Source organism: Lonchura striata, chromosome 3 (genome assembly GCF_050655825.1).
Source record: "Lonchura striata isolate lonStrDom1 chromosome 3, ASM5065582v1, whole genome shotgun sequence".
Lineage (NCBI taxonomy): Eukaryota > Metazoa > Chordata > Aves > Passeriformes > Estrildidae > Lonchura > Lonchura striata.
In genome coordinates, this window is record NC_140705.1 from 104,284,838 (window position 1) to 104,299,436 (window position 14,599).

The following is a 14,599-nucleotide window of genomic DNA, read 5'->3' on the forward strand; positions in this document are numbered from 1 at the left end:
TATTGCCTGTGGATTAGTAATACATAAGCAGAAAGGAAGGATGTGACAGCAAGTGAAAAAGCATGCTTGGAGTTCAGCATTTATTAATGACATGTTTTGTTGGGTTTTTTAACTTGAGCCAAGAGGGAGAGGGAGTGAGAGAACACAAAGGCTACAACAACTTCATAAGAATTCCTTCAGTGCTGTTTATTCACCTGTGCATGAAAACAATTTTGTGGTGGAGCTCTGTCAGGCCAGGAGAAAACATGGACATCCAGCCATGCGGGCCCCTTTTAGCCACATGCTGTTTTTTGGACATGTAAAAAGACTTTTCCTTACCAAACATTCTGCCCTCTCCCTCCCTCCCCTGCCTCTACAACCCCCCTCAGCTGGGAAAGCTGGATGAGAGACAAAGATAGGAGCCTCTACCTTCACAGTCTTTTACTACTGTATGACTGAGGGATTGTCAAACTATTATTTTACCTTTCTGAGGTGTCAGTGCTAGCACACAGTTTTTACTATACAGTGAAAGGGATGTTGAAAAAAAGGCCAACTTACCCCCCACCAATCCCCTCCCAAAAACCTATTTTATCTATTAACTCCAGGGCAAGGGGTGGGGAAACAGCAGCCCTATCCCTGCCTGCAATGGCCATGCAGGCTGCTTTTGGCAAGTTACCCACTTCCATTTTCTAGAAAAGCTGGTTTTGTTCTTCAGAGGTGGGTGTCAGTGAATGTGGTGTGCTCTTTGGTGACAGTGCTGAAGCCTTTGATGACATTGACAAGATCTTCTTCATCTACATACTGTAAGGAAGGGAAAAAAGAGATGTATCAGCCAAAGCTGTACCAGACTAAAAGTGATTCCTTCATTTCTCTTTCCTCCTATCCACTAAAAATGGTTCTACAATAGAGAAATAAGTGCATTTCTAATGTCTTCCCTTTCCTCCCAGGATAAGAACCTAAAGCATTCAAGCACCCAAATCCAAGACAATTAGATTTTCACAATAAGCAACAAATTAAAAAAAATACAGTCAATCCCTTCAATTACTCTAAATGGTCAATAATAAAGTGCTTGTTACAGTGTACTGGCGAACTTGGAGCCATGAAAAGAAAAAAATACATGTTTACATTTTTGTTTTGTGTAAAAACCACCTCACACATGATTTAGGTAAAATTTTGTTCTTCAAGCTTCCAAGGGAATGTCTGAGCTTCCACTTGCACTCCTGTATTAGGAAAACGTTGAAAGCAGGAGAGAAATAAACCATTTCCATAGCATAAAGAGGGCACTAGCAGTGTTACTGCAGATTTGTGTCCTGGACCACTGCAGCTATTCACTGTATTGATTTGCAGGCTGGACAAAGGGGTGAACCAAACTTTGAAACCACCATTCCTAATCTACTGTGTGCAATAAAGAGAAAGAATTGTCTCAAAAGTATTGCAGGTGGTTTTTTTGCAAGAGAGTAGCTGAGCAACACAGGAGCAGAGTTTTGGGTTCAGGGCAATGTAAAGCAATGTACGGATAGGACCATAACTAAAAATTAATAAAAGAAACATCCTATTGTAACTAGTCCAGAAGCCCCGTGCATTTTAGGCATAGACGTCCTCCAAAGTAAGTATTTCAAAAACCAAAAAAACTCAAGCATTTGGGATAGCAGCTATAAAAAACAAAGAGCATTAAGCAATTAAATACCTAAATTACCAAAAAACCCATCTACAATAAAACTAAACATAAAATAACAAATACCAGTTGTCACCTCGACAGTACACTGCCACCAATACAAAATAACTCAAAATGCCATAATCCCTATCCACAAAATAATCCATAAACTAAAAAGCCAAAAAAAAAACCCCAAAAAATTATAAAATCCACTCACCCTTCAACAACCCCATTTAACCTAGAGAGAGATCTAAAAAAAAATTAACTATACACTATCAAACCTTAAATAAAGTAACTTCATCACTTAGCACTACCATACCAAACATATTAAAACTCCAATACAAACTAAGATCCCAAACAACAAAGTAATATACCACTATTAACGTCGCCAATGCATTTTTTAACACCCAATCTATAATAAAAAAACCCTATACTAATTACACTTTAATTATACTTACTCTATAATAAAACAATCAATAACCATATTACTTAAATTCATTATATCTCTCAAAACAATAACCTTCATATATTTCTAATGCCTAAACTTATGAAACATTTTAATATCTTTCTAATCCCCTGAACTAATTCTCTTATCCAAAAATAACTCCAATTTTCTCCCTAACACACAATTTTTACAATTAAAAAATATACAATACACCTAAAACCAACTACCTCAAAAATAAAACACAATCCCGTGACCTACCATAAGCTCATCCAAACTACAGTAAAAAAACTCCAAAACATCTACAATACATCAATAACATCATTATATAAAAAACCACCAAAAAAATTTAAAAGTCATCCAAATTCTCTTAAAAAACACTTTCACCATCAAAAAACCCTGAAAATTAAAAAACCCAAAAAAAAATCCATTTCCTAAAAATAAAAGGACAAAATAAACATCAAATTCCGACCAATATTATCAACAAAACCACAATATCTCCACGAACTAACGAAACACACCAACCTTCCTAAACACTAGAAACTTTAAAAAAATACATACTCCTAAATACAACCAAATTATCAGCGCTCTCTAACTAATCACACTCAAAAATCCTACTTTCAAATAAAATCCTAAACAACAAACCTTTACCCAAATCAAATAAAAAAATCACTTACACAATAACCCTTAACCCAATCAAATCAAAACCAAATATAAAAGATAGGCTCTACTTTACAACCAAAATCCATAATCTATCCTAAAAACTTTAACAAAAAATACCTAATAGAACTCAAAATCAACCACTAAAATTTAAAAACCAAAATTACAAAAAATCTAAAACCAACTACTCACCAAAAAAAAATAACCTATTAAAAAAACCAAGCACCTCTAAAATAATCAACATCAAAATACAACTCCTAACACCCCAACTGCCAATAATAAAATAAATATTCAAAACAAAAATTCCCTCTACCCACCATACCACCAATATCACATAAAACAATTAAATTACACTCACCACACAACACACCCATATTAAAAAATGAAGTCACTCTAAACTTGTAAAAATAATTACAAATTATCCTAAAGATAAAAACTTTAATCTCATAAACAAAAAACCCCAAAATCAAATAACACAAACTAAAAAAAACTCTGTCATACAGCCAACCGCCAACAAAAAAATCCCATTACAGTGTTTTTACTAATAATACTTATCACATTATAAAAATTAAACAAAAATAAAAAACAACCACATAAAACCCTACACAAAAAATTACAAAAACTACCAAAAAACCCACAAATCAAACCAACCTACTAAACTCAAAACCATTCAACTAAGCCTAAATATTACAAAAAAAACCCCCAAAACTCTACCTCTACACTAATTCATAAATAATAACCAATACTCTATAAAAATAACTAAAAAACCCTTAATTAGCAACACTAAAAAACTCCGACTTAAACTACTAAAAAAAAATCACCACCTAAATAAAAATAACTATAAAAATCCACCATATAAATACCTATGTCCCCAAAAATCAAACTAATAAAAAATACCAAGACAACAAACAAATATATCAAACTACAAAAACTAAAATATCAAAATATATTCTAATTAATTACATAATAAATACATAATTAATAAAATATAATTATAATATTATTAAAAATAAATTAACAATGAAAAAAATTATTCCTAACTCAATAAACCCATAATACCTAATTCATAAAAAACCCACCACCTATAAATAAATACAGTTTTTAACAATAAAAAAGTTTCTCAAATTATCTATAATCCTAAAACATATACTACCATCAAACAAACCAAATAGTTAAAACCCCTATAATATAAACAATAATCCAAATATAAATATAAAAACCTAACAAATTAACTACATCACAATACACCAAACACACCAAAATAAACACTATGTTCTCACAATAATAAAAACCACCACAGAATAACTAAAACCCAACCCTATGCCTCTCACAACCCATAACACAATCCTAAACTTTAGAAAACAACTCCTTTAAAAACATAATACCCCTAAAAATTAAAAAAACTCTCATTTCAAAAACAATCTTATCAACAACTAAACTAAAAAACGTAACATCAAATAAATATACCATATCCCCTACCATACACCAACTACAAAGAAAATAAAAAAATACAATAAACTATTAAAAACCACCTTAAAAACATTATTTTTTTTTTCAAAAATTAAAAACAAGATCTAATGAAAACCACCTAATTAATTAACAACCAAAATTCCACCAATAAAACAAACCCTATCCAATCTAAACCCCTACATACAACAAACAAAAAAATCCCAATACATATCAAAAATTTATTTTAAAAAATTAAATAAATTCTTCTTCAAATACAAACTCATTCATAAAATTATCTTTACTCAAAAACCAAATTACACAAAATAAATAATACTAAAAAAATAAAACAACACACTATATATCCCAAAAAAAATCTAATTATTAAATAAAAATTTTATATAAATTGCCATTTACTAAATACTACTGCCATTATCTATGTATAACTATATACTATATATAATGTGTATATTTATAAAATTTAAATATATATTAATTTTAATTACTAACAATACAAAAAAAAAATAAAATATCCTAAAATAACTTTCAATACTAAATTATATCCCCATTCATCTATTTAACCCAAAAATAAATTTTACTCCTTTAAAACTAATTCTAAAAACAACAAAAAAAAACCAAACCCCACACAATTTATTTTCAAATACTCTATTCACTCCTCTACATTCCAACTCCTAAGCTATATTATCTACAACACAAACAACAATCTCCTTTACTTTTAAATAATTTTTAACTAACTGTAACAAAAAAATTCCCTTAACTATAACTTTTTCTTAAAACTATTTAATCCTACTCTAAACTAAACCCAAAAAACCACCAACTCACACCTATAACCCACAAAACCAAACCTAAATCACATTTCCAACACTAAAAAAATCTAATAAAAAACTAAAAAAACCAAACTAAAACCTGCAAAAAGCTTTCTAAATTTATCATCTCTTTTAAAGCAACAAGAAATTGTATTAGTTAATATTATTCATTTTTATACTAATAAATACTTACAATACTATTACATTTTTATACTAATAATAAATGGTTTCCACTTTTCTCCAAAACAATCTTTTCTCAAACTAATTTAAAAAAAAACCCCAAACTTAAATCTACTTTCTAAAAAAATCCCTTTAAGAATTTTCTCTTGAATTTACCCTAAACAAAAACAAATACATTTTTTGTATTTGTTTTGTGCCCATGTCTAACGTGGGGTTGATGCACAGGAGAGCTGCCGATTTCATAAAGCGGCTGAGCTCATGCCGTGAGGGTGTCTGCTGCCAATAGAAAATGAAAATTTCTGTTTTCTGGCTTCTGCCACTCCTGAAACTCACTGGAGTATTTTAAAATTTATTCTAACATGCATATGGGGGGTGTTGCAACCTAAACTGGGGCATGGTGTCAGCCCCAGATAAGTGGCTAGAGCAAGAGCATCCTCTGAGCAGCAGGAAGCTGCTCTTTTGGCTAATGAGATCAGAGAGGTGCACCCTGGGGGAGCTGTTAGTCCCCAGGGCGTGAAATCACAAGGATTTGATAGCTCTGAGGAAATGGCAAGACTGACACCACTGAATTGGGAAGTCCCTGAGCTGCAGAGTGCAGGCTGAAGGTTAACCTGTACCTAGAGGGGTGTTGCCTAGAGTTGGCACTACCTTCTTAAGCCTTGTCGGCCTCCTTGGTCCTGCTGTTGGGGTCTAAATGGGTTCAACAGTGATGGAACCAACACCTCTATAGTGTGGTAAGCCTGTGTGTTCCAGCTCTTCCAGCTGTTTGGTGTACTGAAGGTGAAAGTCTGAGGAAGCTATTTAGATTTATGTGCCAGACTATCCTCCAGTTCATTTGCCTTTTGGACAAGATCCACTCACTAACCATCTAATTTTGTTACTACCTCATAGGTCCTTCACCCTCATTCTGGGTTCTTTTTAGGAGCCTTAATTTTCATCTTTTTTAGGAAGCAAACTCATGTCTCACTGACCACTGAAGCTCTTCTCATGCATTTGGTCAGGGAATGTTGGAAGTTAAAAAGCCTGTTTCCTGCTGACAAGGATGAAGGGAGGTCATAACTGTCCTTGGCTTGGAAATCATGTCTTGTATCTGTGTGTTCAGATCCCTGTTGAGGACACTGTCTAGTTTTGTCCTATATTAAAAGAGAAATACTTTGCCTGCCCCCCTAACCTTATTCTAGTCCCATGTGGACAGAGTTTGAATTAATTTGTCACATAATTAATGCCAGGAGATCTAAGCAGTCACATAATCTCTGTATTGTGACTGAGCAGAGGACAGGGAGCAGATCTCATCAGCACCTGAGTGCCAGTTAACAGAACAGGAGTCACTAGGACACAAGCTCCTGCCTCTGGCTCTAAATGTGTGAAGGATGCCAAGACATCCCACCTCAGACATGTACATTTGCTGAATTGCATGGAAAAAAAACCCCACCAAACAGAAGGGAATTCTTCAAGGTGCATTTCCTTGGTAACCATGGAGTTAATAGTTCAATGGAAACCATAAAGAGATGCACATGGATCCCTTGCATCCTGTAAGAGCAGTGTGTGATCACCTGCAACTCTAGAAGAGAGTTGAAGTAGACTTGAAGAATTTTGAGGATCTAATCTATGACCATGTCCTTCTAGGCCTTTTGGCTGTATCTCCAGGAAGTCGTGCCATTTAGACTTTTTTCATGATTCCAACAGAACAGCCCAATCTCGAGCAGGTGACGCACAGCAGCATCCCAGGGGAGCAGGAGCCCTTACCAAGCCGCGGCCAGTAGTGCGATGGTTGTGAAGGATGGCATCCCAAGGTGATTCATCAAAAGTCTTCTTGTCGTAGAGGTTGAGCAGCTGGCTGACACTGCGATGGAGGGAGGCGGGGGAATACGTGCGGCTCAGCTGGCCCTGACTCGGCCTCCTCCCCCCGGCGGCCATACGGAAACTGTGGTTGCTCGTGGGAGAACCAGCCCCTGGGATTTTCGTATCTGCCAGTCCCTGTGAGGTAGACACAAAGTAATAAATAAATAAAAAAAAAATAAAGGGCGTGGTTTTAAATAATTTAGCTGAACAAAAAAAAAGCAGGAGTGGAAGGGAGCGCAAAAAAACCATGCCTCAAAATCATGCAATTATAAACAGAAGAAACAAACCCCCAGATCTTTTCCCACTGTAGGACAATCATATTAAAAACAAACAAACAAAAAACTCAACAACACTAAACCATAATTTTCTCCATTTTTTTCTTTTCTTCTTCTCCCTATTTTTTTTTTTTTTTAAATACCAACAAGCAGAAGTCCAAAGATTTTTGATTACCAGAATGATAGCCTAGACTTGCACAGCAAGAGGATGTTTGCAGACCTTTTCATGACCAGGGAAAAATCATCACCCATCAGGAGAAACATGCAGTGTCAGATTCCTTTGTGCATGCTTTTGTCATCTGACACACCACACGTCTGGCCAGCCTGCAAGCTGAGGACTCTACCTCAAAGTGCATCGTGTATCTTTTGAGAGTGACGCTGCTTGATGAATCGGACGTGTCAGCAATAGTTTCAAACTGAGATTAAAGAGAGGGAGGAAAACCATTAGGACAGGGCATGCTGCAGTGTAGGTGTACCTGACACAGGGTTTGAATTAGCTGCAGCTCTGTGAGGGAGAGCAGTGCAGCAGGACGTGGAGGAGTGGGGAACTGGCAAAGACCAGGCACTATTTAATTTTTAAGTGGTCAAGTACTATGTGAGCAGCCAGCATTGCTTGCCACAAGCTCACTAAGACTTGTAAAACAAGCAATTTTGCCACTCTATAGTAGCTCTGTCCTAACTTCTAAGTCCTTCAACTGCTGCATTAAAAATCTTCCTTTCTATTAAGTCCATGAGCTGCTGGAAGAAGAAAAAGAAAAAAAATTTAAAAAAAAGAGAAAATAAAAGGAAGACCAGAAACATGAAAAGGAATTGTGCAGGCATGAAAACAGCAAAGACATTTTAAAGTCAAGAGGAATAAAAAAAGATGACAGACTGTAGAGGAAAAGGAATCAAAACCATGAGAGCAAAAAAAAAGTTTCTTATGCTCTTAGCCTTTGCCAGGAGAAGGGGCACACTGGAAATCCCATTGTTTCCAAGAGCTTCTTGGTTGAGGCACAGATGCAGTGTCTTGGCACCGAGACAAGAAGGAACAGAATGCGTGAAGGATGCAGGAGTCACTATGCTGCTTGATGGTGCTCACAGGAAAAAGAAGCTGAGAAGTGACAAGAAGAATCATCTTACAGCCTGTGCCTGGAAGAAGCATGAAAATGGAAGGCATGGCTGCTCCCATTCTCAATTCCACAACAACTACCATATTCCTTCAGTTTTGCTTTTTCATGGGGTAGGATAGCACTACAGCTCCGCTACATGATGGAACATGTTTTTTTATGCGTTCTTTTTCAGAGTTATAACTTCTCAGGATAAAAAGCCTTCCTCGTTATCACTTCCCAGCAGCCCTCCTCCCACCGTTCTGATGGTCCCACTGTGGGTGCATGTGCACAAGAACACACGTGCATTTTGTGAAGTTCCCTAGCTTTTTCCCTGATTACTCTCACTCTACTCCAAACCTTCCTGGCATGCAGCTTGTCCTAGACCAGTCCAGCTGGGTGGTAGATGGATACTGGCAAGAAATAAAGCTTCTCCCTAAGTCTTGTTCTTTGCAGGCGTATCTGCTGGATACCTGACAAAGACTGTCAGATTGATCCTGGTTAGCCATTCCACAGCAGGCAGCTGGGAACAGATGAAAGGTTCCTCTGAAAAGCACATTTTATCATCTACCTTCTCGCAGCATGCCAAAGACTTCTCAGCTCTATTGCAGATGTCAGCTAACATGAAGTGACAGCAATGGCTTTGCATTTTCTGTGACTCCAAAATTTCCAGATCCAAAATTTTTCTTAGGCATCAGAAGCATTTCAGGGCCTGCAGATCAGGTGTCCCAGGGCTCTGTTTGGACTAAGCTCTTGTAACCTTGCTCTGTGTGCCCACACAGATATGGCTCATATGGGACCAGACAGTCCTTTCCCTACACTAAACAGCCTCCATTTGGTAACCAAGTGTGCAACAAAATGTTGGAAGGTGAAAGAAAAAGTCTGTGTGTGTGTTTGACAGGGCAGGTATCACAGATTATACACTGCTTGCATTTTTCCAAACATACCGGATGGGTTTCACCTGATGAGTACACACTCATTGGCGATGTTCTTTTCTGGAGTGGAACTAAAGGAGGCCTGTCTCGTGCATAGGGTTGCTTGTGGACCTTCCTCTGAAGAATTAAGGAGAGAAGAATAGCCAAGAGGATCAAACCTAGAACTACCATCAGCACTGCAAACCACAACTCGTTGTAGAATTTTGCACGTTTGGACTCTGCTTTGTCCTTCTCTCCAGGTGTTGTCAAGATCAGACCTGTAAAAAGAGGGATTAGGGGAGAAAGGGACAATTATTTCAAGAAGCATTTAACAATATGCCATCCCTTTCCTCGCTAATAAATTAGGCAGAAATTTAAGTAATTTTGTCGTCATGTGCTTATTTGCACTTATCTTCAAGGTGGTATAATGGTTCAATATGCTAGCAGGCTGCAATAAAAAACTTACTACCCTCAAGAGACCCTGCTTAAAGCTCTGGCATTGCTGCTTAGGCTGGAAATCACCACTGCATCAGCAGCTCTTCCAAAAGGAGGTGGCGGTGGTGGAATGTGAGCAAAAAAGGGTTCTCCAAGTAACCTTGAAGAGTGGAAATTATACAGTAATTTCAGACTGGTACAGACAGAGGACATTCTCTCCAGAACAACTGTGCAGTTACAGGCCTGTGCAGCTAACAAAAGAGAGGGAGGGAGGCTTTAATACATTAGTACAAAAGCAAGCAACATGCTTTCCCCCACCTGCTAGAAAACAAACCAGTCACTTGGTTGGCTTTGCTTATACACAACAAAAGTGTAAGAAATCTCAGTGGCAGTATTTCCCGGTTATTTGGATTCCTACAGGTATAACCAAACTCATGGCCAAGGAATTTTCAACACCTTTGCTTGCAAGTCTCCTCTGCAAGTTGCCTACGGTACCATTGAAGTGTTCAATAGACTCTGGGTAAAAGCAGTAATTAAAAGAACAAAGGGGCAGAGTGTGGAAGGTGGTGGGTGTAGAGCAAATGGAAACATTTTATAATGCCTTTAAGGCAGCCTTGACTGAAATTCTTCAGGATAATGGAATGAAAGAATGAAAAGGGATATAAGGGAAATGCAGAGTAAAGACTAATTGCAAATATAAGGCAGATCTATTTTAAAAGGCTGAACAAGATGCTACACAAAAAAAAACTTAATTAAACCAGTTAATTAATTCAGTTAAAAACAATTCAAACAAAAAAACTTAGCAGAAAAAGCACAACATTTTGGAGCAATACACTTAGATTTAAAAAAAAAAAAAATACTACACATCTGAGGAGAGGATCTGAAGCTAATCATGAGAATTATCCAACCCCTAGAAGTGTCCAAGGCCAGGCAGAATGGGGCTTTGAGTAACCTGGTCTAATGGAAGTTGTCCTGCATGGCAGTAGATGATCTTTAAAGTCTGTTCCAACCCAACCATTTTATGATTCTATGATGGTTGGACTCAATGATCTTAAAGGTCCCTTCCAACCTAAAGGACTCAATAATTCTATGATGTAAAGAACAGAAATCCATACAAGGCAAAAAAAAGCACATTACCTACCTGCCTCATAAACAAGGCACTAAGGAAGCTCTTGCAGTGAGATGTCTCCTGCCTGGCATGCACTAATACCAAATTTCAAGCACAAACACATGAAATTAACTGGTGCTAGGTAATTTCATCATGCATTTACCAACTCCCTCTCCAGCGTTGTACTTGATGACTGGTGTCATGGCACTCCCTTCATCAGTGATGCAGGTCACTTGAAACAAAAAGGCTGCGCAAAAAAAATTAGAGAATACTGTCAGCAGCAGAAACAAAAATGCTTTAGGTGCTGCATTATTTACCAGCAAACAGATGGGTCTAAAAAACCAAGGAATAGCACATAACCCATCATAACTCACCTGAGTCCCACACCACATCTTCACAATTCTTTAAACATTGGTATTGAAATTCTAAACTATGAACCATAGCAGATCATAAGCAATCATCACTATGATGTTCCTCTTTCACTATTCAATTCTTCATCTTCTAATGTAACTGGCAACTTTCAATTTTTTAATCACTTTGCCCTAAGTCCCTCATACTTAATTCGTGGCTAAAACAAACATATTAAGAACATTTGAATAAAAACAAGTAAAGAAAGTATTAGCACCACTGTAGCAATCTCTATGACAAAAAATAAATTACAAAATTCTTTGACATACAAAATCCTAATGTCATAAAAACAGAAAACATTTTTCTTGCTGCTTTTCCTTTTCCTTTTCATCCCCCTGTTGATACTTCTATTTTAAAGACTGCAGATTAATAAAATGAAACTGTATTTCAAAACATAGCTGGTTCTGAGCTAAGAGCTCAGAGCTACTGACCTAATTTGATTCAAATGAAAAGTCAAGCTCCAGTCTTTCCTGAAACTGAAGGTTTCTATATATTTCCCTGACTGTAGCCCTGAAGGATGGAATTGCAACACAGCTCCAGGATTTGGGAAAGACTGACCCTCACTGTGAATAAAAACAGCCTCACCCAGTCTGGTATAATGTTTAAGAGAAAGATTAGCTCTATGGATGTTTTTTCCAAGGATTTGCTTAGCTATTTTGGTGTGCCTGTATGCTCCTTTGGTCTTAGCTTTGGATTGCAATGGAGAATTTTTTTTTAAAAGTTCAGCATACAATACTATTAATTTTGCTCAGCAGATGCTCCTACAGCTACAGGAAGCTGTAGGAAACTGACTTTTGTCAGATGTCCTTGGCAAGTAGAGCTCGGTGTCGAAGCCGCTGTAGATGCGCCGCCCGCTCTCCGTCAGCGCGTACTCCTTCAGGCGCCCGTTCAGCACAAAGGTGCGGCTCCAGTCTATGTGGATCACAGATAAATTGCTGGCCACGGAGAATGGAGCCATGTACCGAGGTGCTGCAGAACAAGGAAAAAGAGTTCAGTTCTGTGAATCCTGTGAATTTCTAGCCAATAGGCTAGAATTGATTTGGTGACTGAGTTATACAGCGAAGAGAAAGAGATTCTCCAGGATACAAGCTCTCCGCCACACACACTCCCCATCTCTCTCATATCTGTGTGTAAAAAAAACAGAAAAGAAAAAGTTGCTGTAACATGCCAGCCTCTGCACTGAGAAAGCAGAGATATATACTGAAAACAAATATTGAACTCCCTCCCTTTGCTTTTGTGCGTGTGGTACTGACACTAAAACTCTATAAAATAAGTTCTAGCTTAAGGCAGAGGACAGGGAGACACAGGAGATTGTGCAGGTCTAACTGCAGCAGGCTGGGCTGTGGGAGCTGCTAAGAAGATGGTTCTTTTGCAAGCCCCAAGAAATTGCTGAGATATCTTAAAACACATGCACATACATGCAAACATGGGGTTTCAGAAAAGTGAGAACAGATGGCAGGCAGACAGAAAAGAAACCCAGAACTCACTTCAGGGAGGAAGAGTTCATCAGTTGGGCTAAACAGCTTGCTGACAAAAAACTTAATTTAAGTTTGAGGTGGTCCTTTCTTGTGGTGCTGCCATTAAGCCATCTGCCCCGTACTTGCTGTTTTGTTCATAAGAAAGCTGCTTGTCCAGCTGCACTTTGCTGCTAATTGCCCACTGTCACTAAAGCAAGCCTTCGAGGCAAGAGGAAGCAGTCAGAGAGACTCAAGGAATGAGGCAGTCAAAGGGACTCTGGAAACCTGGTGTGAAGAGGTCAGCAAGGCAAGAAAAGCAAGACTGAAAGAAGAGGAGTTTAAACCTAGTGGGTGGGGGATTAAAAATTGCTTTCAAATCCTTTTCTATGTGTCTCACCAGTTCCTTATGAATTTTCTCCATTTAAAAGTTCATAATAATTTCCAGCCTTTCAATTTGCAATTTAATAAAACACAGCTTTGGACATAAGGAATCTTTCTTTCGTGTATTTGTTTGTTTTTTGGTTGGTTGGTTGTCTTTTTGTGAGTTTTTTTTCCTTTGTTTTTGGTGTGGATTTTTTTTTTTTCTGTGGTAACATTAAAGACAATCTGTGCCTGTTCCACCTGAAATTTTCAGCTAAGGATGCATCATATTACAGATTTTGAGTAATTACTTGGCAGAACTACCAAATGATGCAAAAGGGATTTTTAGAAAGGTGATTCTGAAATCCTGACATGAGATAAAAATTGAACATCGTCTTTGCCCTGACCTGACAGACTGAGATGAAATGACCATCTCATCTGTTATGGAATGACTCTGGCTACAGCACTATAGATCTTTTTAATAAAAGCTGATGTTAGACTACTACAAATTCAGTTTTGATGGCAAAATCTATTCTGCCTGTAGGCACAGGTCCTGCATGTTTAATTTCCATGCATACCATCACATGGCCTTAAAGCACTGCCTGCAGTGGTAGGACAGCAACAAATTCTTACTTCAGTGTTCACAAGCATCCAGTCATTCAGATGGCATCCAAGGAAAATTTTTATGACTCCTAGCAGAAGTATGGCATAAATTAGGGCAATAAGATTGTTCCTGAAAACAATCACCAGGTCTCTTTCAAGATCTCCACTTTTCCAAGGAATTATTTATGGCAGTATATTTATTACTTCACATCAGCCTTCTGGTAATACTTGAACATTTTATGTTCTGCAGCTTTGCTGCCCATTTTCAGTAAAATAAAAGGTTCCCAGGCTCCCAAGATAGAGGATGTGATATCAGATGATGAGCAAAGAAATATTTTTGAAGGAATGAGCAGTTAAGCCCAGAGCAGAATTTCAATGAATGTTCAGCAGAGATGCAGTGACCAGGGACAGGGAAGAAGAGGTTTCTGGTGATGTTCTCTCCCCCAGAGGTGAGGAAGTAATTTGGCTCTCAGAGACAGGCATCACTGGTCAGTGAACCATTTCTTATACTCACGCTCCTTTTCCGTAGTGAATCCGATCCATTCGGAAGCGCTACTGCCAACAGAATTGTAGGACACAACTCGCAGGTTGTAAGTTGTGTAAGGCTCCAGGTTGGACACGTTGGCACTCTGTCCTTTCCCTGTGTACTTCACCTCAGTTGGGCCAGGACTGCAAGCCTTCACTGCTGGCTGTAGGTTCAGAGGACATGCCATGTACACGTGCAGCTCGTAGCTGAGAACAAAGTTGAGATTTTGATGAATGAAGAGTCCTACATAACATAAAAGCCAATCCCACATTTTGTCCTAACTGCTGTTTGTCTGGCTACTGGAGAACAGACCTGATCCCAGTTTTTCTCTTGGAGATTTTGGTCCTAATTGTCAGATAACTGGGCAATTGTTGTGGTAAGTAAGTCACACTCAC

At 37.8% G+C, this 14,599-nt stretch overlaps 1 protein-coding gene across 12 annotated transcripts in view; it reads right to left on the reverse strand.

Moving 5' to 3' along the window:
- Window positions 1-161: 161 nt before the first annotated feature.
- Window positions 162-14,599, reverse strand: part of USH2A (usherin) — a 391,259-nt gene continuing 376,821 nt past the window's right edge. For 8 of the 12 annotated variants that reach the window (XM_085577109.1, XM_085577108.1, XM_085577107.1 and 5 more), the window contains 7 exons: window positions 14,193-14,410; window positions 12,051-12,227; window positions 11,014-11,097; window positions 9,341-9,585; window positions 7,650-7,721; window positions 6,935-7,165; window positions 162-780 (listed from right to left, as the gene is read on the reverse strand). In XM_085577109.1, the coding sequence (XP_085433235.1) occupies window positions 691-780; window positions 6,935-7,165; window positions 7,650-7,721; window positions 9,341-9,585; window positions 11,014-11,097; window positions 12,051-12,227; window positions 14,193-14,410 (1,117 nt within the window). In that variant the 3' untranslated portion in view covers window positions 162-690. Of the gene's footprint in view, window positions 781-6,934; window positions 7,166-7,649; window positions 7,722-8,015; window positions 8,437-9,340; window positions 9,586-10,883; window positions 11,098-12,050; window positions 12,228-14,192; window positions 14,411-14,599 lie in introns of those variants that run through there. The other 4 variants (XM_085577110.1, XM_085577112.1, XM_085577113.1 and 1 more) reach the window with 4 other exon arrangements.